General features: G+C 42.0%; 1 protein-coding gene across 1 annotated transcript in view; it reads right to left on the bottom strand.

Moving 5' to 3' along the window:
- The window catches only part of ufm1 (ubiquitin-fold modifier 1), a 47436-nt gene that overhangs the window by 3951 nt on the left and 19211 nt on the right, over positions 1–24274 (bottom strand). The window contains exons 4-5 of the mRNA XM_070892377.1: positions 7028–7067; positions 5466–5498 (exon numbers count right to left, since the gene is read on the bottom strand). Of these exons, the coding sequence (XP_070748478.1) occupies positions 5466–5498; positions 7028–7067 (73 nt within the window). The remainder of the gene's footprint in view (positions 1–5465; positions 5499–7027; positions 7068–24274) is intronic.

Raw genomic sequence — 24274 nt, 5'->3', positions numbered from 1 at the left:
TAACCTCCCTTATCTGGAACCCTCAGGACCTGGCCTCTTCTGGATAAGAGATTTTTCCGGACAAGGGGTGGTCACGTGAAATTGGATGGTACAGGGCCAGCTGGCTTGGGGCTGGGTGTGCGGCAGATAGATCATAAGGGGGAAGTGGATCTCGGGGTCAGGCCAACGATTGCGGGAGTCGGCAGCGAGGAAGGACTTCAATTTGTTCATGTCGGAGTTCTGCGCATGCGCCACCCGGTGGTCGAGAATGGTTCTGGATGAGGGAGGTTCAACCTGTATCATTTATAACCGAATTAAATTTTTAAATTACATTAAGATTAATTTGCTGGACACTGAAAATTTTACTCATGGAAATATTTTAAATGTGAAAAATTTTAACTCTCATTTTCAGGAGCTGCAGCTTTCTACAGGTATTTCATGAACTACAAACCCATGTGTGAAACTTAAACACCTGCCCTGGTAAAATCACAACGTTTTTTAGAAAAAATATATGCTTGTTTGGCAACACTTGCATTCAGGTTTGTATATAATCTTAAAACAACTGCTACTTGTATGGATCATAATCTATATATTAAAATCTTGCATATGGTTCATATTTTTTGTACACAATAACTTCCTGTATCATACTTTTACAATGGAAAACCAGTGTGTCAACATGCAACGATGGAAAAACCCTACATCAACATTTTATAATGGGAAAACCCATGTCAACAGGCACTGTCAGTTTGTTACTGAATTCAGAATGCTTTTTGAAAAAAAAAATCACTCATTATTTTCTCAGTCACTGAAAGTTCTAATGCTCAAAATAAGGTCTAAAATAAAATTTTAAATAAAAAAATATATTTTACATTAATACGATTACATTTATTTACTTACTGACTGTGTCCAGGGCTACTAAAACCCAGGAAAATTCTCCACTGCACTAAATCCTACTCCTCCGACCCAGTAATGTTAAATATCAGATATCTGATGCTAAATAGATCAAATAAATGCCACTCATTTACAGTTTTCACACAGTGTTGTAGAATTCAATCACTGAAATATCAGTAACAATTCCAGAATACCATTTAGTAAACACAGAATTTGATGTATTTTGTCTTGTACATTAGTAGCCCTGATATTTTACCCTGTATGGCATAAATACACCTATGATTATAAAACAATTCAACCTCTGACTCATTGAGAGCATTTAACTGGCCCCGATATTGTAGTCAGAGGCTTCCTGGAACGGATGCCTTTGACCAAAATTTATTTTACGAAAGTATCTGGCAGTCCCGGAAGAACTTGCACTCCGAGGTCTCCATTCGCAGTCCATGTACAGGCCGACCAATTCCAGGAGTGTATGTCCAACCAATGAAAATGGCGTATCCCCATTCACCGTAATGGTGATCTCCTTTTTATCCGTATATAACCATTTCAGTGAATGGGGATACCACCAAAAAACACAAACATTTTTTAAAAAAGAAGAAAAACGCTTCACATGTTTCAAATTAATTGAAATTGAATGAAATGTTTGACAATTAATTTTTTGAATCAAAAAAATGTTTTAATAGGGGTAAAAATAAACTTACTCTAATGGACAGGGTTTTTAATATTAAAATTATTGATAACATTTTATTTTTCTATCTTTTAAAACTCTCATGCTGGTAAAAGCAGGCCTTACGCTTGCTTTTACCAGGCGTAAGAGTTTGAAGGACATTCGCTGGGCAAGACTTGGCTAAATAGCACAAATCTCTGCCTGCGAAGTCCCTTCTCCCGGGGATGCGTTGCAACTGTCAAAAAACATTTTGACAGTTCGCATGTGCCGGATTTCGGTGCATGCGCATTGTGCGCCGAGAACCGCCACTTGCGGGGCCTCTAAGGGTGCGTGCGCATATTGTATGCGCCCTTAGAGGCTGCGATTTTTGGCCCATTATATCTGCATAAGATATAAAAAAGGTATACTTAACAGGAGAAAGATATTAATACAGCAAGGAGCTGGAAGACTGAAGAATGAGAAGCTGCTACTGCAAGCTTTAGTATTAACTTAGTTAATCCTTAGTTGATAAATTGTCTTCTGGAGCAAACCAATAATTTACCGCCTTTAATTTGTTGCAGTCCGTGAAACATATTAGTATACTTAAAGATACATGTATTAAAATGATTAATGCTAAGCATATTAATTATGGGGAGAAAATTGTAGTGGTTGAATTGCATTTGGGGAATATTCTCGTTTGTTCCATCTTATTTATTTGCCGATAAAAACTATAGTAAAATTTATACAGAACAACTGTAAAAAGCATCAACCCTCATATACCTTGATTATTTGCAAGATTGTTATGCTAAAGCAGTGAGCATAATCTTAAGTGAGCTGAAATGCCTTACTTTAAAAAAAAATACAAATCATGAGACAGTGAATAGTATAATACTAATGACAAAAAAATTAAGAGCACAATATTATAGCTGTATGAAAAACTAATGAGATAAAATCCAACAGTTAATGTAACACTAGTCTCAGTTGCTCTATAAATTATTAAAACAAAATGTAAAAATATGCATTCCAAATTTGCTGCTGACTTTAGCTAATTGAATGATGTGGCACAATTTTTAATTGGACTCTCAATATTCTGATTTCTGTTATTCATGAACCATCAACTTAGTCCATCCCTAGAATTACTGTCACATGTCAACTATCCTCAGGCAATCCCCAAGTTAGTTGTTTATTTAAATTATGTGCTGCCTTATCAAGACAGTTACACAGACACATTTCTAAAATGTTTTTTCTTTGGAGTTTGGGCTGTTAACTATTTTTTAAACCATTGCCTCAGACAGTTGTGCTTATCACTGCTTGATGACAGCCTGCAGTAGAATATGGAAATTTAAATCAATCCGACATCTATCCCCATTTGCAAGTCCCCACACCCACACATTCTCATCCTCCCAATTTACACTAATGCACAATCAAAGGCACATTAAAATTTCATGAAAAAAGATTACACTTCTGACATTTTAGTCTTCATATATTAACCAGCTGGGCTTTTATCTGTGCGTCAAGTGTTGCATAACCTATTTTTTCATTCCTTTAACAAACATGAATCGTCTGCACATTTATCTTTCTTACAGCTGACTTGCATGCAGATGTGTTAATATTGCATATTAAACCCAGAGCCTTATGCATGCAACCACCAGATAAACTTGTCTCACACATTGAATACATACTGGTTATAAATATTAAAGGATGTGAGTGCGCATAAAGCAACACAGACCTTTGCAAAATGCAGATGTGTCAACTGCTAAGGCTGCAAAGCAAGCTAAGCAGTCAGAGGAAGATCAAGATTAAATTGTTATAGGTTATTTGTAGCTGAGTTGCATTTCTATGCTGCTACTCAATAAATTTGAATTCTGAGAACAGTTCCTTTCTAAACAAAATGAATCCCTTTCGTTTTAACAGCACACATGTAGGGGAAGCTGTTTAATAAATGCTACAAACAAATTTAAATTAAAATGTTACATGAATAAGTGACAGTTCATTCCTTATTATTTTTTTATCATCTTAAGCAGTTCCTCGGAGTCGAGGATGACTTATTTATAGGTTGTGTTATGCCCACTTAAGTTCTTCTCACTTTAAATTTGAATACAAAAATCTATTGTATTCTTCCCTTGTACTTTTACACAAAATCAAGTGTATTACCATTGATAAAATATGTTACCTTTAATAAAATGTTCTCAGAATTTCAAATACTGCAGAACATAAAATATAAAATCACACTTGCTTCATGTGACTAAAGGTGTTGTCAATCTGAAAGGAAGATTGCCAAGGGAAAATTATTTGTGCCGATATGGTGGACATTCCCCTAAAAATGTAATTGGGTGGGTTTATAACTTAGTGTTACTGCTGCATAAACTCTAGGGAATTCTGTGGAAATCCAAATGACATCACCTGGATTTCATTTAAATGGTCTAACTGGGAAATTCGCATGCACTTCTCGTACCACTTGAAAACCTCACCAGGCAAAACTGTGGATCGCTAAATGGGCAGAAGCAATTTCTGCCAACATTTCCAAATCAGATACAGACACTTATCAGCTGTAATCAATTGGAAAATTGACCTTAATGTCTCTTATGGCATGGGCAGAAATTGGGCAAGTTGCAGGTAACAAATGTGACATCCAAGATTGTGCACAAGTGAAATCTGGAAGAGTTATGAAGTGTCCTGAGCATATAGTAGAGGACCACTCATCCTGTTTTATCTACTCCAAATATTTGTCAGACAAAACTTATGTTCCTTCTCACTGATTAGTTCTCCAATGTCAAACAATACCTACAGCATGACTACTGCACTTAATTCTATCTTGTGTTGAGACAGTTCAGTTCACAATTTAGCTCTGCTGAGGTGATTTTAAAGATATGGGAGAAAAAATGGTGCCATGAATTTCAGACACAACCAGTCGACTCATGTATGCAATATGCATTTTATACATCAAGTTTACTTCAAATTTTAATTGGTCAAATAGAATACATAAAACTAAAGATTCTAAAGCTCACTAATCTCTTATTGCGTAATGATTCTGAAAGTTCAACTGTCATGCACAATACAGTCAGGAAATTATTGTAAATAAGGTCCTTAGGAGTGTCTTCAGGAGCTGGACCATTCTCGGTGTTGAATACAATCTCATGGTCCTACTCTATTAATTTTATAAATATAGCACAAATAGTTACATTACTAATACAAAACTCAATTTTCCCCAAAGCATTTTTTTGGCGTACTTGAAGAGTTACGGCTGATTTTTTAGGGGCCTCAAGTACGCCAAAAAAATGTTGTAAGTTTCCCCGTTGGATCTCTTCATTTTGGTATGGTCTAACCCGGCAATTAGTTTTGGGGTGCAGCCTTGATCTGGGCCAAAAAGATCAGGCTGCCATGGTAACCAGGGCTACAATATCTCTCTCTCTTCCTGCGTGAATGAGACCAGACTGTGTGTGTGAACCGGGGACCGAGAATGGGACCGGACAGCCTTCGGGCAGGGTTGGAGCTAAGTTGCTGCTATGTGTTTTTCAATTCTTTCAATGTGTCCGGGCATCTGCTGCGCCAATTTCCTTACCTGCGCCAATTTCCTTAACACTAGGGAAGGTTTTTCAGGACCGGCCACATACGCTAAGCTTAATCAGAACTGGAGTAACTCTGAGCTGGCCAAACTTCCCTAAATGGCCAGAAGTGCCATAGGTGGCTGGTTACGCCCCCTTTGGCCAAAAAAAAAAACGGCTTAAAAAATTCATAACTAACTGAGTTACACTGGTGCAAATTGACTGGGGATTTTTACATTAGGCCAGAAAAAGCAGCCTGCTCAAAAAAACGGCGGAAATACTGGGGAAAATTGAGCCCATAGTGTTTTGGAAACTACGTAAGAAATCGTAACATGAATTCAGTTATAAAACAGGTGGAATCAATAATGCCCCAAAGGATTATCAATTTAAATAATTCTACTCACCTGCAGTTTGAGCAGGGTTGATTCCTATCCCATCTGCAATGAAACAAATTCACGTTTAACTACCGTAACTCCAAAAGTAAGACAACAAAGAGAGAACATTTGCAACCTGCCTTCTGAAACAACAGTACATGGTAATGTAACTGAATTACACAGAAAGTGATTAGTTTGAGTGAACATATTGAAATGCTACAACATCTGTAAAATTAGCATACCTGTCTTTGATAAAACTATTACAGGCAACTCTCGATTATCCACACACGGATGCAACGGAAAACCGTTGTAACGGCATTTAAAATTCCATGCGTGTGCGCTGCTGCAGCCGCTGTCTCTCGCGGCCGTCACTGACTTCGGAGTCCTTTCGGCCTGGGAAGGAATTGGGCCGGTGTGTTCGGAGTCCATTTGGCCCGGGAACCCCGGAGCTAGACAATCTTCTCCTCGAGGCCACCTGCATGCATGCTGGTAATGTCCATACTTAACTGCCTTGTTATTGTTTGTAGCTTATTGCACAGTATTTATTCATTGAAGTTTTAATTTTATGTCAACCCGCTCTAATGGAGAATAGCCCAATTCCCGAGGGACCTGGATAATCGAGAGTTGCCTGTACTACATTTAATAATAACTTTTATTTATATAGCGCATTAAATGTAGTAAAATGACCCAAGGCACTTCATAACAGTGTTACAGACAAACAGATAAATTTGACACCGAGCCACAGAAGAAATTAAGGCAGATGATCAAAGGCTTGTTTAAAAAGGTAGGTTTTAACGAGTGTCTTAAAGGAGGAAAGAGAGGGAGAGAGGCATAGAGGTTTAGGGAGGGAGTTCCAGAGCTTAGGGCCCAGGCAGCTGAAGGTACGTCCACCGGTGGTTGAGCAGTTATAATGAGGAATGTTCAAGAGGCTAGAATTTGAGGAGCGCAGACATCTTGTGAGATTGTGAGGCTGAAAAAGATTAGAGATAGGAAGGGGCAAGTCAGTGGAGTGATTTGTAAACAAGGAAGAGAACTTTGAAATCGGAAAATTGTTTAACTGGGAGCCAATGTAGGTGGGTAATTGTGATTTGATGCTAGTTAGGTCATGGGCTGCTGAGTTTTGGATGACTTCAAGTTAACGTAGTGTGGAATGTGGAAGGCCGGCCAGGAGTGAGTTGGAGTAGTCAAGTCTAGAGATAACAAAGGTATGAATAGCTTTAATGTCTATATTAACATTCAGTGCATTTCAAAGGAATGTCACACACTATCAATTTGCAAAAAAAAATCATGTCTATGTAAAAAAAATTCTCATGCATTAAAGCCATCTTCCTCAGGGCACTCACACTACTATAATGCATATTGAGCACCTAATGAAATACTACAGTAACCAAAATAATGTTAGTTTGCTACCTGAATTTTAAAATGCTGCACAATCCCATTTAAATGTTAAACATTCATTGAATTGTAATTATTCTGGGTTTAGGAACAGCCAGTGTCTGGCTATAAAAAAAACGAATCTAAAGAAGAGCAAAGTGGCAAATTAACAGCCATCTTTAAGGGTACTGTAATAAAATGCTGAATTATTTTCTTACCATTTGTTATGATAGCACTGCTTGCTGCGGGTACTTTAAACTGAAAAGAAAGGAAGGCATTGAAAATATTTAAAAATTTGAACTTCAAAAATAATTTTTTTAAACACTGAAGTAGTGAATTACTCAAATGTGGTTGCTGGTGATCATGCAAAATGAGATAAGAGTAAGGTGTTACTATCAGTATGGTTTACATATCTTGACTTGTGTGCAGGAGCCAAAATATTGCATCAGTGTTACTGTTACTGACGCCAAGGGCCTTTTGTATTAACAATAAGCTTGTTAACTACTTTTTTCTCTCCAATATATTGCATTTACTTTAAAATACTTAAAATGACAAGCAAAACGCATTCAAACCGTGAAAATAGTTGGAGGTTATCTAATATCATTTCTTTTTTCCAAGTTTCTCTCATTTTATTTCCTCTCCCCTGCATTCAGTGGGTAGCACTTTCGCCTTTGAGTCAGAAGGTTGTGGGTTCAAGTCCCACTCCAGAGACTTGAGGACATAATTCTAGGCTGACACTCCAGTGCAGTTCTGAGGGAGTGCTGCTCTGTCAGATGTGCTGTTAAAACTGAGGCCCCATCTGCTCTCTCAGGTGGATGTAAAAGATCCTGTGGTACTATTTCAAAAAAGAGCAGGGGAGTTATCCCCGATGTCCTGATCAATATTTATCCCTACATCAACATTACAAAAACAGATTATCTGGTCATTATCACATTGCAGTGTGTGGGAGCTTGCTGTATGCAATTGGCTGCCGCATTTCCTACTTTACAACAGTGACTACACTCCAAAAGTACTTCATTGGCTGTAAAGTGCTTTAGGACATCCTGAGGTTGTGAAATGCGCTATATAAATGGAAGTCTTTCTTTTTTCCCCTCTCACTACCACTCTCAATCTCCAGACAGGGATAAGAACTGTCGACAGGGAGGATCTCTGACAATACCTGTACACCCGTTAGGTTAAATATCTAAAAAAAATCAGAATGGTCACTCTGAGCAAATGTTTAACTGATGCAAAAATAAGCTGTAAATGTCATTTCATATTTCATAGAATCATAGAAATTTACAGCACGGAAGGAGGCCATTTTGACCCATCGTGTCCGTGCCGGCTGACAAAGAGCTATCTATCCTAATCTCACTTTTCAGCTTTTGGTCCGTAGCCTTGTTGGTTACGGCACTTCAAGTGCTCATTGAAGTATTTTTTTAAAATGTGGTGAAGGTTTCTGCCTCTACCATCCTTTCAGGCAGTGAGTTCCAGACCACCACCACCCTCTGGGTGAAAAAATGTCCTCTCAAATCCCCTCTAAACCACCGATCAATTACTTTAAATCTATGCCCCCTGGTTGTTGATCCATCCTATCCACTCTATCTAGGCCCATCATAATTTTATACACCTTAAGGTCTCCCCTCAGCCTCCTATGTTCCAAAGAAAACAAACCCAGCCTACCCAATCTTTCCTCATAGCTAAAATTCTCCAGTCCAGGCAACATCCTCATAAATCTCCTCTGTACCCTCTCCAGTGCAAGCACATCTTTCCTGTAATATGGTGACCAGAACTGCACGCAGTACTCTAAGCTGTGGCCTAACTAGTGTTTTGTACAGTTCAAGCATGACCTCCCTGCTCTTGTATTCTATGCCTCGGTTAATAAAGGCAAGTATTCCGTATGCTTCTTAACCACCTTATCTATCTGGCCTGCTACATTCAGGGATCTGTGGACATGCACTCCAAGGTCCCTTTGTTCCTCTAAATTTCTCAATGCGCATTTAATGTGCAATCCCTTGCCTTATTAGCCCTCCCCAAATGCATTACTTGCAGTCTACAGCTTTCTTCTTCATCACCAACCACACAGCCGATTTTAGTATCATCTGCAAACTTCTTAATCATACCCCTACATTCAAGTCTAAATCATTGATATTTATGACAAAAAGCAAGGGACCTAGTACTGAGCCCTGCGGGACCATATTGGAAACAGCCTTCCAGTCATAAAAACACCCATCAACCATTACCCTTTGCTTCCTGCCTGAGCCAATTTTGGTTTCAACTTGCCACTTTGCCTTGGATCCCATGGGCTTTTACTTTCGTGACCAGTCTGCCATGTGGTACCATTTCAAAAGTCTTGCTAAAATCCATATACACGACATCAAACGCACTACCCTCATCGACCCTCCTTGTTACCTCCTCAAAGAATTTATTTGCTTCTTTTTCTTCCACCTACTGCAAACCATAAGGGCGATTCCCCCAAAACTAATTTGCCACAAAACATATCCAAGCAAAATTAATTTTGAAGCCTCAATACCCCAATGAGAAATATTTTACACATACTCAAAGCAAACTCTTTAACCATAGTTGAATGCAAGTATTGAGAAAGGGCCAGCGCCAGTAACAGCATGATATGAAAGAGACTGACATCTGTGTCACATAGTTGAAGATTAGTAACCCAAGAAGGCAATGTGTGTCGAAACGGGAAAAGACCTCATGAAATGCCAACGCCGAGACGATAACCCTACGTACAGGACAAAGACAGACATCCACAGAAGAGGGGAGAGTATGATGGCACACTGATTAGATAGCACTTTTAATGTAGAAACATACCCAAGATAAATCACAGGAGAGTAAAGTGACAAAAATTGATGCCGAACCAAAGAAACGTGATATTAGGAGGGGAGACCAGAAGCTGGTCAAAAAAGATGGGTTTTAAGAAAAGCATCTTAAAGGAAGCGAGAGAAGTGGAGCGGCGGAGAGGTTTAGGAAGGGAATTCCACTGCGTAGGCCAAGCCGGCTGAAGGAATGACAACCAATGGTGGGGCAAAGAGTGGAGGATGCACAAGAGCCCAGAGTTGGAGGAACACCAAGTTCTCGAAAGGTTGTAGGGCTGGATGTTAGAGAAATAGGTAGGGGTACGGACATGAAGGCATTTAAACACAACGATAAGAATTTTAAATTTGAGGTGTTGTGGGGATGAGTACAGCAGTAGGTCAGCGAGCATAAGGGAGATGGGTGAGCGTGACTTGATGCAGGATAAGATACAGGCAGGAAAATTTTAGGTGAGCTGAAGTTTATGGAGGATAGGAGGCTGGACAGGACAGCTTTAGTCAAGTCTGGCGGTGACAAAGGCATGGAGAGTGTCAGCAGCTGATGGGCTGAGGCAGGGGCGAAAGCAGGCGATGTTAGAGGTGGAAGCAGGCAGTCTTAGTAACGGGGAGGAAATGGAGCGAAAAGTTCAGCTTGAGGTCAAATAATACATTGAGATTGTGAACAGTTAGGCGGATGAACTTGGTGGTGAGTGTATGAAGTTAGTGGCATGGACCAAAGGTCATGCCTTCAATCTACCCAATGTTTACCTAGAGAATAATCCAGTTCATCCAGGACTGGATGTCGGACAAGCAGATTGGATAACACAGAGGCAATGGAAGTGTTAAGAGAAGTGGTGGAGGGATAGAGCTGAGCCGAGTACATGTGGAATCTGACCCCATGTCTTTAGACCCCATGGACTTTCAGAAGGCTTTCGACAAGGTCCCACACAAGAGATTAATGGGCAAAGTTAAAGCAGATGGGATTGGGGGTAGTGTGCTGACGTGGATTGAGAACTGGTTTGCAGACAGGAAGCAAAGAGTAGGAGTAAATGGATACTTTTCAGAATGGAAGGCAGTGACTAGTGGGGCACCGCAAGGTTCTGTGCTGGGGCCCCAGCAGTTTACATTGTACATTAATGATTTAGACGAGGGGATTAAATGTAGTATCTCCAAATTTGCGGATGACACTAAGTTGGGTGGCAGTGTGAGCTGCGAGGAGGATGCTATGAGGCTGCAGAGTGACTTGGATAGGTTAGGTGAGTGGGCAAATGCATGGCAGATGAAGTATAATGTGGATAAATGTGAGGTTATCCACTTTGGTGGTAAAAACAGAGAGACAGACTATTATTTGAATGGTGACAGATTCGGAAAAGGGGAGGTGCAATGAGACCTGGGTGTCATGGTACTTCAGTTATTGAAGGTTGGCATGCAGGTACAGCAGACGGTTAAGAAAGCAAATGGCATGTTGGCCTTCATAGCGAGGGGATTTGAGTACAGGGGCAGGGAGGTGTTACTACAGTTGTACAGGGCCTTGGTGAGGCCACACCTGGAGTATTGTGTACAGTTTTGGTCTCCTAACTTGAGGAAGGACATTTCTTGCTATTGAGGGAGTGCAGCGAAGGTTCACCAGACTGATTCCTGGGATGGCGGGACTGACATATCAAGAAAGACTGGATCAACTGGGCTTGTATTCACTGGAGTTCAGAAGAATGAGAGGGGATCTCATAGAAACATTTAAAATTCTGACTGGTTTAGACAGGTTAGATGTAGGAAGAATGTTCTCAATGTTGGGGAAGTCCAGAACCAGGGGTCACAGTCTAAGGATAAGGGGTAAGCCATTTAGGACCGAGATGAGGAGAAACTTCTTCACCCAGAGATTGGTGAACCTGTGGAATTCTCTACCACAGAAAGTTGTTGAGGCCAATTCACTAAATATATTCAAAAAGGAGTTAGATGTAGCCCTTACTACTAAGGGGATCAAGGGGTATGGCGAGAAAGCAGGAATGGGGTACTGAAGTTGCATGTTCAGCCGTGAACTCATTGAATGGCGGTGCAGGCTCGAAGGGCCGAATGGCTTACTCCTACACCTATTTTCTATGTATGTTTCTATGTATGTTTCAGATGTTATTGTCAAGGGACAAAAGTGCAAATCTCACCATGGCAGTTGCAGAATTGGAATTCAGTTAAAAAAACATGGAAATAAAAAGCTGGTATCATTTCATACATGTAAAACAACGAATTGGAGATTTTCAATTATCCAGCAATTTTCATTGTCTCAGAACATAAGCCATTCAGCATCTCAAGCCTGTTCTGCCATTCAATTACATCAAGACTGATCTTTACCTCAACTCCATTTACCTGCCTTTGACCCATATCCCTTGAAACCCTTAAGCAAATAAAAATCTTGATCTCATGTCTTGAAAATGTTAAATGGCAAAGCATGCACAGCCTTTTGGGGAGGGAATTTCAGATTTCCGTTATCCTGAGAGAGAAAACATGCTTCCTGATTCCACTCCTGAATAGTCTGGCTCTAACTATTCTGGATGCCCCCACCAGGGGAAATAGCATCTCTGTAACGACCCTATTGATTCCATTTTATAATTTTAAAACACCTCAATTAGATCAAAAGCAAAATACTGCAGATGCTGGAATCTGGAACAACAGGTCAGGCAGCATCTGTGGAGAGGAAGCAAGAGTTAACGTTTTCAGTCGATGACCTGAAACGTTAACTCTTGCTTCCACTCCACAGATGCTGCCTGACCTGCTGAGATTTCCAGCATTTTCTGTTTTTAGAAACATAGAAAATAGCAGTAGTAGGCCATTCGGCCCTTCAAGTCCGCACCGCCATTCAATATGATCATGGCTGATCCTCTATCTCAACACCATGTTCCCGCTTTCTCCCCATAGCCCTTGATGCCTTTTGTATCTCAAAATCTATCTATCTCCTTCTGTGGTAGAGAATTCCACAGGTTCACCATCCTCAGTGAAAAACTGTGTTCACACCATACATCGACATTTCCCAAGCTATCACCATTTAAATAATACTTTGTCTTTTTCCTACCAAAGTGGATAACTTCATTTATCCACGTTATACTGCATCTGCCATGCGTTTGCCCACACACTAAACCTATCTAAATCGCCTTGGAGTGCCTTTGCATCCTCTGCGCAACTCACAATCCCACCTAGTTTTGTGTCGTCAACTGATGTTAAGCTAACTGGGAAAATGCTAGAGTCTATTATAAAGGATGTGATAATGGGACACTTAGATATTATCAACAAGATTCGACAAAATCAACATGGATTTATGAAAAGAAAATAATGTTTGACAAACCTACTGGAGCTTTTTGAGGATGTAACTGATAGAGTAGATAAAGGAGAACCAGTGGATGTAATGTATTTGGATTTTCACCTCAATTAGATCACCCCTCAACCATCTAAATTCAAGGGAATACAAACCAAGTTTATGCAACCTGCATCCTTCAATCTAGTGGGTTGGGAGATCTCAGAGATGCCTTAATTGTGACCATCTTCAAAAAAGGGGACAAGTCCGACTGCGGTAACTGCAGAGGAATCTCCCTGCTGTCGGCCACTGGGAAAGTCATTGCAAGAATCCTCCTCAATCGTCTTCTCCCTGTGGCTGAACAGCTCCTCCCAGAGTCGTAATGTTGATTCCGTCCACTAAGGGGTACATCAGACATGATCTTCACCGCGCGTTAACTACAAGAGAAATGCAGAGAACAGCATCAATCCTTGTACATGGCCTTCTTTGACACTGTTAACCGTGAGGGACTATGGAGCATCCTCCTCCGCTTTGGCTGCCTCCAAAAGTGTGTCACCATCCTCCGCCTGGTTCACAATGACATGCAAGCCATGATCCTGACCAAAAGATCCACCGCAGACCCAATCCACGTCCAGACTGGGGTCAAGCAGGGCTGCGTCATCGCACTAACGCTTTTCTCGATCTTCCTTGCTGCAATGCTCCATATCACTTAAGCTCCCCGCTGGAGTGGAACTAAGCTATAGAACCAAGGGGAATCTGTTAAACCTTCGCTGCCTCCAGGCTAGATCCCAAGGTCGTCTCATCCTGTCATCGAACTACTGTGCACGGACGATGCTTGTGTCTGCGCACACTCAGAGGCCGAACTCCAAGCCATCGTCAACACCTGCATCGAGGCGCACGAAAGCATGGGCCTTGCGCGAAACATCTGTAGGACAAAGGTTCTCTACCAATCTGACCCCACCACACAGCACTGCCCCCCAGTCATCAAAATCCACAGTGCGGCCTTGGACAACGTGGACCATTTTCCATATCTCAGGAGCCTACTATCAGCAAGGACAGACATCGATGACGAGGTCCAACACAGCCTCCGGTGTGCTATCGCAGCCTTCAGTCGCCTGAGGAAGAGTGTGTTTGAAAACTAGGACCACAAATCTGGCACCAAGCTTATGGTCTACAGGGCAGTAGTGATATCCGCCCTTCTGTATGGCTCAGAGACGTGGACCATATAGAGCAGACATCTCAAAGTGCTAGAGAAGTAACACCAACACTGCCTCTGGAAGATCCTGCAAATCCACTGGGAGGATAGATGTACCAACGTCAGTGTTCTCGCTCAGGCCAACATTCCCAGCATCGAAGCACAGACCACGTTCGACCAGTTCCGTTGGGCGGGCCACATCGTCCGCATGTCCGACACGAGACTCCCTAAGCAAGCGCTCTACTCAGAACTCCTGCAGGGCAAGCGAGCCCCAGATGGGCAGATGAAACGTTTCAAGGACACCCCCAAAGCCTCCTTGACTAGGTACAACATCCCCACCGGCACCTGGGAATTCCTGGCCCAAGACCGCCCAAAATGGAGGAAGAGCATCCGGGACGGTACTGAGCACCCTGAGTCTCGCTGCGGAAAACATGCAGAAATCAAGCGCAGACAGCGGAAGGAGCGTGCGGCAAACCAGGCTCCCCACCCACCTTTTCCTTCAACCACTGTCTCCGCACTGTGACAGAGACTGTAATTTCCGCATTGGACTGTACAGCCACCTGAGAACTCACTTTGAGTGGAAGCAAGTCTTCTTCGATTCCGAGGGACTGCCTATGATGATGATGGGCTGGGGAAAAAGAGTTAAGCCTCCGTTATGATGGATGGAGGTTCCACTGTGGTTAGTACTTCATTAGTTCTCTTGAAATTATTAGTGCCCAATACTAATATTAATAGCTCAACAATGGTTTTAATAAAAGGATGCATTGATACTATATAATTCTTTACTCCCAAATTAAAAGACAAACATACACCTGTTAAAAAAGATGTGGAAATTTGCCACAAAGATATAATCAATCCCAACTTTTACAAGAATGCAAACAACTTGTATTTATATAGCGCCTTTAATGTAGTACAACGTGCCAAGGCACTTCACGAGAGCGTTATTAAAATTTGACATGGAGCCACCTAAGGAGATATTAACACACCGAAGATGATATTAGGACAAATTACCAAAAACATGGTCAAAGAGGTAAGCTTTTAAGGAGTACCTTAAAGGAGGAGAGGGAGGTGGAGAGGTTTAGGCTGGGAATTCCAGAACTTAGGGCCTAGGCGGCTAAAGGCATGGCCGCCAATCATGGAGGATTAAAATTGGAGATGCTAAGAGTCCAGAATTGGAGGAGCAAAGATCTTAAAGGCTTGTGGGGCTGGAGGAGGTTACAGATATAGGTAGGGGCGAGGCCAGGGAGGGATTGGAAAACAAGGATAAGAATTTTAAAATTGAGGTCGTACAGCAGAAGCAGCTGAATGGTTGGTCTCAACTTTTGTGACAAAGAAGTCAGTGAGCTCTTCGTACACAACCTAGGCCAGCAACGAAGACAAAAATCAATAAAAAAATAGTGCAGACTTTGTATTAAAGCAGGAACATCTGCTGCTCAATACTTCTGATTCATGACACAAGCTGTGAGTGAACATAAAACCATTTTCAAAAGATAAAAAGGTTTACAACTTGCAGTGTTAGCATCAATATTAAAGTGGTCAGCAGTCATGACAGTCCCTGCAGATGCTGCTGAGCAACAAGATAACAATCAGAAGCAGAATGTTCTCACTGTAGGAGGCCTCCTCCGCATTTTGTGGAACTAAGCAGCAGAACAGCTTTTGGTGAGGTTTTGTGGGGGTAGAGGTAAGGGGAAATACATAGCAAAAAAAATAATAAATTCATACAGTATAAAAGCACCTGCCTTTAATCATTTTTTTTGGGGGGGGGGGGCAAGGGAACGAGAGCATCATTGAGCAAATGGCTCCAAAAGTTTGCTTTCTGGGATACTCCAAAGCAAAGTGAGTGTCACGTGACTATCACCAATCCCATAATGCATAAAGCTATGTTTATGAACCAGTCAACACTTATTTTGACATACACGGTCTGTAAAGTACGCAACAGCTATATAACCAAAGAAACACGCCATCAAACTAAAATCCAAACTCTCTAGATCAGAGAAAAGCGTGGAATGGGACTCTGCAGGGCACAAATGAGGTACTTACAGGATAAACTATGTTCGAACTTTACGGAATACCGTACCCTCAGATTTATTTTCCTCAGTTTATGCTCCTGAATGGGTGTGGAGGACCCCGCTTCTATTTATTGTGATACTTGGATTTGTGGAGATACCACTAGATTAAGCACATTCGGTACGAGGCCACCACTGCCCAAATTCAGAGAATCTGCTCCTTAAGGTGCAAGGCATGTCAGATTTACCAGTTTATAGATGTGTTTCATCCAGCAAGCCACCATCTCAGCTCAAGGTACACCATTTGGACACCACTCAAGGGCATAGATGTCACCACCAGATGGCGTACTAGGTGGTAAGAACAAGATTTTAATATAGTCAATGCCCATCTAGTGACAGATCCAACAGTGCAGCTCCCTGGTTTCAACATTCAACACCACCTGTGGGTAAAGATCAATCCCTCCAGATGTGGAATGATCAGATGTGCTGCAAATGGCTATAAGTGGGGCATTTGTGACTCCCTCCTTTAATGTTACAGCCAGTTACAAGATATAGGCCACATACTTGCAGGATCCCTCACTCAGCTATTTAATGATTCGAACACTTAGGGGGAGAAATTGGCTTCCTTTGTGCCTCCCGTTGGTGCCTCCGGAGGGAAAGAGAACGGGGCGCTACCGGCTCTGCGAACAGGGCCAGTGAGAGTACCGATGCCCGCGAATGTGCCTCGCAGGTTAGTAGTAGCGGTAAACCCCAACGTCACGATTTCCTGCGCCCCGGAGATCGTGAGATCATCCAATGCGCAATGTCCCGGTACTGTTCCGGATGCGAACTTCGGTTCTGCCTCCTGCAGCTTCGTCAGGCATCAACACCGGCAGCTGCGGGAGGCATGCAAGGTCGGCTGGCTGCTTGGGGAGCAGTAATTAAAGGGATCGCCAGGAAAGTTGGTGAAAAATCGTTTATGAACCCTCTATGCATCTTATTTTTACAACTTTTCTTCTACCGCGATTGATTAGAGTGCTTGAGACTGCTCGTCGCAGATCGGCTGCTGTCGGCGAGCAGGGGAGTTAGTTTATGGAAGAGTCTACAACAATGCCCCTTCCCTATAAGGGAATGAAGAAGCCTCCAATCCCAGCTACCACCCCTCTTGCCTGGTTCGTGAAGGCGGGAGTTCGTTGGTGAGGAGGGAGAGCGAGGAGCCAGAGGCCTATAAAGGCCCGTGAGCGGGGAGATCGTGGAGGCGGGAGTTCGTTGGTGAGGCCTACCGGTGCAGCTGCAGCAGGGAGGCAAATAAGTAGAAATAAATCGAAAGGTGACGTCACAGCCAAGGGGGTAAGTGATTGGTAAGTAGCTTTTCTTTTTCTTTATCAGTAAGTAACATTTTAACATTGTTGTTGCCCAATGAGATTAACCCAAGGGTTAAGTCATGGCAGGAGAGCTTGGACACATGTTATGGTATACTCCTGTACTATGTGGGAAGTCAGGGACGCTTCCGGTGTCCCTGACGACTACGTGTGCGGGAAGTGCATCCACCTGCAGATCCTGATGGACCGCATTGCGAAACTGGAGCTGCGGGTGGATTCTTGCTGAGAATGATGTGAATAGCACATTTAGTGAGTTGGTCTTACCACAAGTAAAGGGTCCACAGCCAGATAGGGAATGGAAGACCAACAGGATGGTAGTGCAGGGATCCCCTGAGGTCATCCCCCTGCAAAACAGATACACCGCTTTGAGTACTGTTGAGCGGGATGACTCATCAGGAGAGAGCAGCAGCAGCCAAGTTCATGGCACCGTGGCTGGCTCTGCTGCACAGGAGGGCAGGAAAAAGAGTGGAAGAGCGATAGTGATAGGGGATTCAATTGTAAGGGGAATAGATAGGTGTTTCTGCGGCCGCAACCGAGACGTCAGGATGGTATGTTGCTTCCCTGGTGCAAGGGTCAAGGATGTCTCAGAGCGGGTGCAGGACATTCTGAAAAGGGAGGGTGAACAGCCAGTTGTCGTGGTGCATATAGGTACCAACGATATAGGTAAAGAAATGGGAGGTCCTACGAGACGAATTTAGGGAGCTAGGAGTTAAATTTAAAAAGTAGGACCTCGAAAGTAGTAATCTCAGGATTGCTACCAGTGCCACGTGCGAGTCAGAGTAGGAATCGCAGGATAGCTCAGATGAATACATGGCTCGAGCAGTGGTGCAGAAGGGAGGGATTCAAATTCCTGGGGCATTGGAACCAGTTCTGGGGGAGGTGGGACCAGTACAAACCGGACGGTCTGCACCTGGGCAGAACCGGAACCAATGTCCAAGGGGGAGTGTTTGCTAGTGCTGTTGGGGAGGAGTTAAACTAATATAGCAGGGGAATGGGAACCTATGCAGGGAGACAGAGGGAAATAAAATTGAGTCAGAAGCAAGATAGAAAGGAGAATAGTAAAAGTGGAGGGCAGAGAAACCCAAGGCAAAAAACAAAAAGGGCCACATTACAGCAAAATTCTAAAGGGGCAAAGTGTGTTAAAAAGACAAGCCTGAAGGCTCTGTGCCTCAATGCGAGGAGTATTCGGAATATGGTGGACGAATTAACTGCGCAGATAGCAGTTAACGGGTATGATGTAATTGGCATCACGGAGACATGGCTCCAGGATGACCAAGACTGGGGTCTCAACATCCAGGGGTATTCAGCATTTAGGAAGGACAGACAGAAAGGAAAAGGAGGTGGGGTGGCGTTGCTGGTTGAAGAGGAAATTAATGCAATAGTAAGGAGGGACATTAGCCTGGATGATGCGGAATCGGTATGGGTGGAGCTGCGGAATACGAAAGGGCAGAAAACGTTAGTGGGAGTTTTGTACAGTCCACCAAACAGTGGTAGTGAGGTTGGGGACAACATCAAACAAGAAATAAGGGATGTGTGCAATAAAGATACAGCAGTTATCATGGACGACTTTAATCTACATATTGATTGGTCTAACCAAACTGGTAGCAATGCGGTGGAGGAGGATTTCCGGGAATGTATTAGGGATGGTTTTCGAGATCAATGTGTCAAGGAACCAACTAGGGAGCTGGCCATCCTAGACTGGGTGATGTGTAATTGAGAAGGGACTAATTAGCAATCTTGTTGTGCGAGGCCCCTTGGGGAAGAGTGACCATAATATGGTAGAATTCTTTATTAAGATGGAGTGTGACACAGTTAATTCGGAAACTAGGGTTCTGAACTTAAGGAACGGTAACTTCGACGGTATGAGACGTGAATTGGTTAGAATAGACTGGAAAAGGATACTTAAAGGGTTGACGGTGGATAAGCAATGGCAAACATTTAAAGATCACATGGATGGTCTTCAGCAATTGTATATCCCTGTCTGGAGTAAAAATAAAACAGGGAAAGTGGCTCAACCATGGCTAACAAGGGAAATTAAGGATAGTGTTAAAGCCAAGGTAGAGGCATATAATTTGGCTAGAAAAAGCAACAAACCTGAGGACTGGGAGAAATTTAGAAATTCAACAGAGGAAGACTAAGGATTTAATTAAGAGGGGGAAAACAGAGTACGAAAGGAAGCGTGCAGGGAACATAAAAACTGACTGCAAAAGCTTCTATAAATATGTGAAGAGAAAAAGATTAGTGAAGACAAACGTAGGTCCCTTGCAGTCAGATTCAGGTGAATTTATAATGGTGAACAAAGAAATGGCAGACCAATTGAACAAATACTTCGGTTCTTTCTTCATGAAGGAAGACACAAATAACCTTCCGATTGTATTAGGGGACAGTAGGTCTAGTGAGAAGGAGGAACTGAAGGATATTCTTATTAGGCGGGAAATTGTGTTAGGGAAATTGATGGGATTGAAGGCCGATAAATCCCCGGGGCCTGATAGTTTGCATCCCAGAGTACTTAAGGAAGTGGCACTAGAAATAGTGGATGCATTGATGATCATTTTCCAACAGTCTATTGACTCTGGATCAGTTCCTATGGACTGGAGGGTAGCTAATGTAACACCACTTTTTAAAAAAGGAGGAAGAGAGAAAACAGGTAATTATAGCCCTGTTAGTCTGATATCAGTCGTGGGGAAAATGTTGGAATCAATCATTAAGGATAAAATAGCAATGACAGGATCGGACCAAGTCAGCATGGATTTATGAAAGCGAAATCATGCTTGACGAATCTTCTGGAATTTTTTGAGGATGTAACTAGCAGAGTGGACAAGGGAGAACCAGTGGATGTGGTGCATTTGGACTTTCAAAAGGCTTTTGACAAGGTCCCGTACAAGAGATTGGTGTGCAAAATCAAAGCGCATGGTATTGGGGGTAATGTACGGACGTGGATAGATAACTGGTTGGCAGACAGAAAGCAGAGAGTCGGGATAAACAGGTCCTTTTCACAATGGCAGGCAGCGACTAGTGGAGTGCCGCAGGGCTCAGTGCTGGGACCCCAGCTCTATACAAAATACATTAACGATTTAGATGAAGGAATTGAGTGTAATATCTCCAAGTTTGCAGATGACACTAAACTGGGTGCCAGTGTGAGCTGTGAGGAGGACGCTAAGAGGCTTCAGGGTGAATTGGACAGGTTAGGTGAGTGGGCAAATGCATGGCAGATGCAGTATAATGTGGATAAATGTGAGGTTATCCATTTTGGGGGCAAAAACACGAAGGCAGAATATTATCTGAATGGCAGCAGATTAGAAAAAGGGGAGGTGCAACGAGACCTGGGTGTCATGGTTCATCAGTCACTGAAAGTGGGCATGCAGGTACAGCAGGCGGTGAAGGCGGCAAATGGTATGTTGGCCTTCATAGCTAGGGGATTTGAGTGTAGGAGCAGGGAGGTCTTACTGCAGTTGTATAGGGCCTTAGTGAGGCCTCACCTGGAATAGTGTGTTCAGTTTCTGGTCTCCTAATCTGAGGAAGGACGTTCTTGCTATTGAGGGAGTGCAGCAAAGGTTCACCAGACTGATTCCAGGGATGGCTGGGTTGTCATATGAGGAGAGACTGGATCAACTGGGCCTTTATTCCCTGGAGTTTAGAAGGATGAGAGGGGATCTCATAGAAACGTATAAGATTCTGACGGGACTGGACAGGTTAGATGCAGGTAGAATGTTCCCGATGTTGGGGAAGTCCAGAACCAGGGGACATAGTCTTCGGATAAGGGGTAGGCCATTTAAGACTGAGATGAGGAGAAACGTCTTCACTCAGAGTTGTTAACCTATGGAATTCGCTGCCGCAGAGAGTTGTTGATGCCAGTTCATTAGATATATTCAAGAGGGAATTAGATATGGCCCTTACGGCTAAGGGGATCATGGGGTATGGAGAGAAAGCAGGAAAGGAGTACTGAGGGAATGATCAGCCATGATCTTATTGAATGGCAGTGTAGGCTCGAAGGGCCGAATGGCCTACTCCTGCACCTATTTTCTATGTTTCTATGTTTCTATGTTTACTGCTCCAAGGGAAGTGGTAGTGCTTGATTTAGCGCTCCACTTCACTCCTGGAGCACTACACCGGAAGTTTGCATCTGCTAGAATTGGGTAGCGCTCGGTGATATCTTTGCACTCTCGCAAAAGTTTTTGCCCCAAACGGGGCGCTACGCAATTTCTAACCCTTAGACTAATACGCTTTACTTTACAATCTATGTAAATGCAATAAACTGTACAAATTAAGTAAACTGAACACTTAATTAAAAAAAAGTCTTGAAGCTCCGTAACGAATTGGAAAAGTTGTACAGTGGAGTCAATGTCACCAAATGAACAGGATGCTTTATAAATATTGATGGAAAAGTGACAAAGTTCAACCTTTTGCAATACTTACTGAAATTATGTTGTGAACACTGTTTTCTCATATTTGTCTCTTTATGGATTTCACATGTTACTCTTCTGAATTAAAATATGCCCCCGTTAAATTTTTTGCTTGAAATAATCCCTTCTGTGAGGAGCTTCAGAACTTGTGCTTGAGGTTTTCCTCTACAGCAGACTAGAGTTCAGTATAAACACGGCAACAAATCTTAAAATTTCAAAAATCTATTAACTTAATTCTCCGCAAGTTCAAAGGAAAAGTGAATCGAACATTTCACACCAACCTGAAAGATTATCCTTGTAAGAAAGCATTCCCTGATGGGTACATTTTGCGATTACAGCACAAACCTATTTTTTAATCTCAACATTTCTGCGGAGAAGCTTACTGCCTCTATACAAATACTGTACCCTACCGGCAAAAATGGAATATAATCCAGGTCTGATTACATTACTCTTTGATAAGGTCACTGCTGTCAGCTCCAAACAAGCCTGCGCCATCAGAGATAAGCAAGAGCTCAAATTAATCCAGAATCAGTCGTCAGGTTGACAAAATGCTCCACCTTTTTCTAGAGACTATTTAATCAGGTAGTGTGCACTCAAGAAAAAATAATTCCTCGGAACAAATTCAAGGCACCATTAACAAAAAATGAACCCTTATTATTGATCACTTGTTTTTCAAACGCACAAACAGAATATCTGAAATTAGATTATACCCATTAATAATAATTGAGAGCACATTAATGATGTACCCACCTTTTCAACTATGTTTACTGCATATGATTGATATATTTTGTTGATCTTTACATTCTGTATATTCTACTTAAATATATTTTGAAATCAGAAGAAACTTACTGCTCATTTTGATGTGAATTTAAACAAGATCTCAACTGCAGTATGTCACAGTAATTAGGAAAATATTAATGTGTAATCTAAGTGGGAAGGTTTTCGGTGAGAGATGAGACTATTACATGTCTGTGACAAGTACATCATTACAAATTCACAATTTGCAACTCTAAATGCAAAGAAGAATAATAGATATTCACCATACACAAATCCTACTTCTTGTTCCAAAGCTACCAGATCACATCATCGACCAGATCACATCAAGCTTTTCCAGAACTATCTGAACCACATACATACAATTTAGGCTAAAGCCACCTCAACAATTTTCAATTCAAAGTAACTCATAAAAGTTAAAAGATGAAAAATGTCCTCACAAATGATCGATTCTTTGAAATCTAAAAGGGCCATTAAGGTGCTCATGGACCATTTCTGACTCAATGTAGATACCAAATGATAAGGTTCGAGACCTATCAGGAATTATAATTTTGCATAGTCCTCCTCCTTAGCAGCAAGGGCTGTGCAATTCTGGGAATGATTATCTTTTTGGAACGGAAGACTCATTACTGTTAGAAGCAATGACGTATATTTTTGCATTCACTGGTGCAAAATTGGACTCAGAATGTTCTGTTAACTAAGTATTTTTAAGAAGTACTGCCTAAAAGAACCAGCAATGGTTTCTATACAGAAACACAAATTTCAAGATAATAAGATTCAGAGATGGACTGGCATATCTTGAAGTTAGCCATGCCTGCAAAGTTTTTCTCCATCTAGTAAGTAGTTGCTTTCCTGCACAATCTAAACAATATACATAATTTTTAGGGGTCATGGAGCAAAGGGAGATAATCTTTAATAATAGCTATTAATAGTTCTGGAAAAAATGTTCAGGGATAAGAAGGCTTCAATTAAGTTTATCCATAGCACTTATTGAAGCTAAAATTAGTGGCACGTCTGAAATCCGGAATCCTTGGGACCAAATCCGTGTCGGATTTCAGGTTTTGTCGGATTCCTGACCTTGCCGCGCGGCCCGAATCTGTGCCAGATTTCAGGTTTTGCCGGATTACGGACCTCGCCGCCCACCGATCCTCCAGTCCTCGCCAAAATGTCCAGTTTTCGGACAATTCCGGTTCTCAGAGTTCCAGATTCGGGACGTTGCACCTGTGTTTATAAACCAGAACCCTGCTCTACAACAGTCAACATTTCCAACCTTCTGTTGCCTCCCTCTCTAGTTCCATGCTATTTACTGCTACTTTCTATAAGGAATGAGCTGCTACCATCTGCCGTTCAAAATCTTAACACATTTTGCTTAAAATTAATATTGCTCAACCGAATTTCAATATATTTTGGAATTACACAGAATACAAGATTAATTTAAGTAGTTCTTCACTAAAGTGTGACAAGAATCTAGAGACTAAATGTGAAAGATCTTAAATGGTTACCATACAATGAGGCTATACCTGTATTAGAGATGAAAGAGCCACTTTCGATGTAAAATGGCTAAATTTAGAATTTTTTTCAAGTTGTCATTATTAATGACTTTTAGACTTTTCATACCTGCTTTTGAAAATACTGCTGTTGCTTTGTCCGTTGAAAT

Source organism: Pristiophorus japonicus, chromosome 10 (assembly GCF_044704955.1).
Source record: "Pristiophorus japonicus isolate sPriJap1 chromosome 10, sPriJap1.hap1, whole genome shotgun sequence".
Classification (NCBI taxonomy): Eukaryota; Metazoa; Chordata; class Chondrichthyes; family Pristiophoridae; genus Pristiophorus; species Pristiophorus japonicus.
This window is presented reverse-complemented; position numbering and strand designations above follow the sequence as displayed.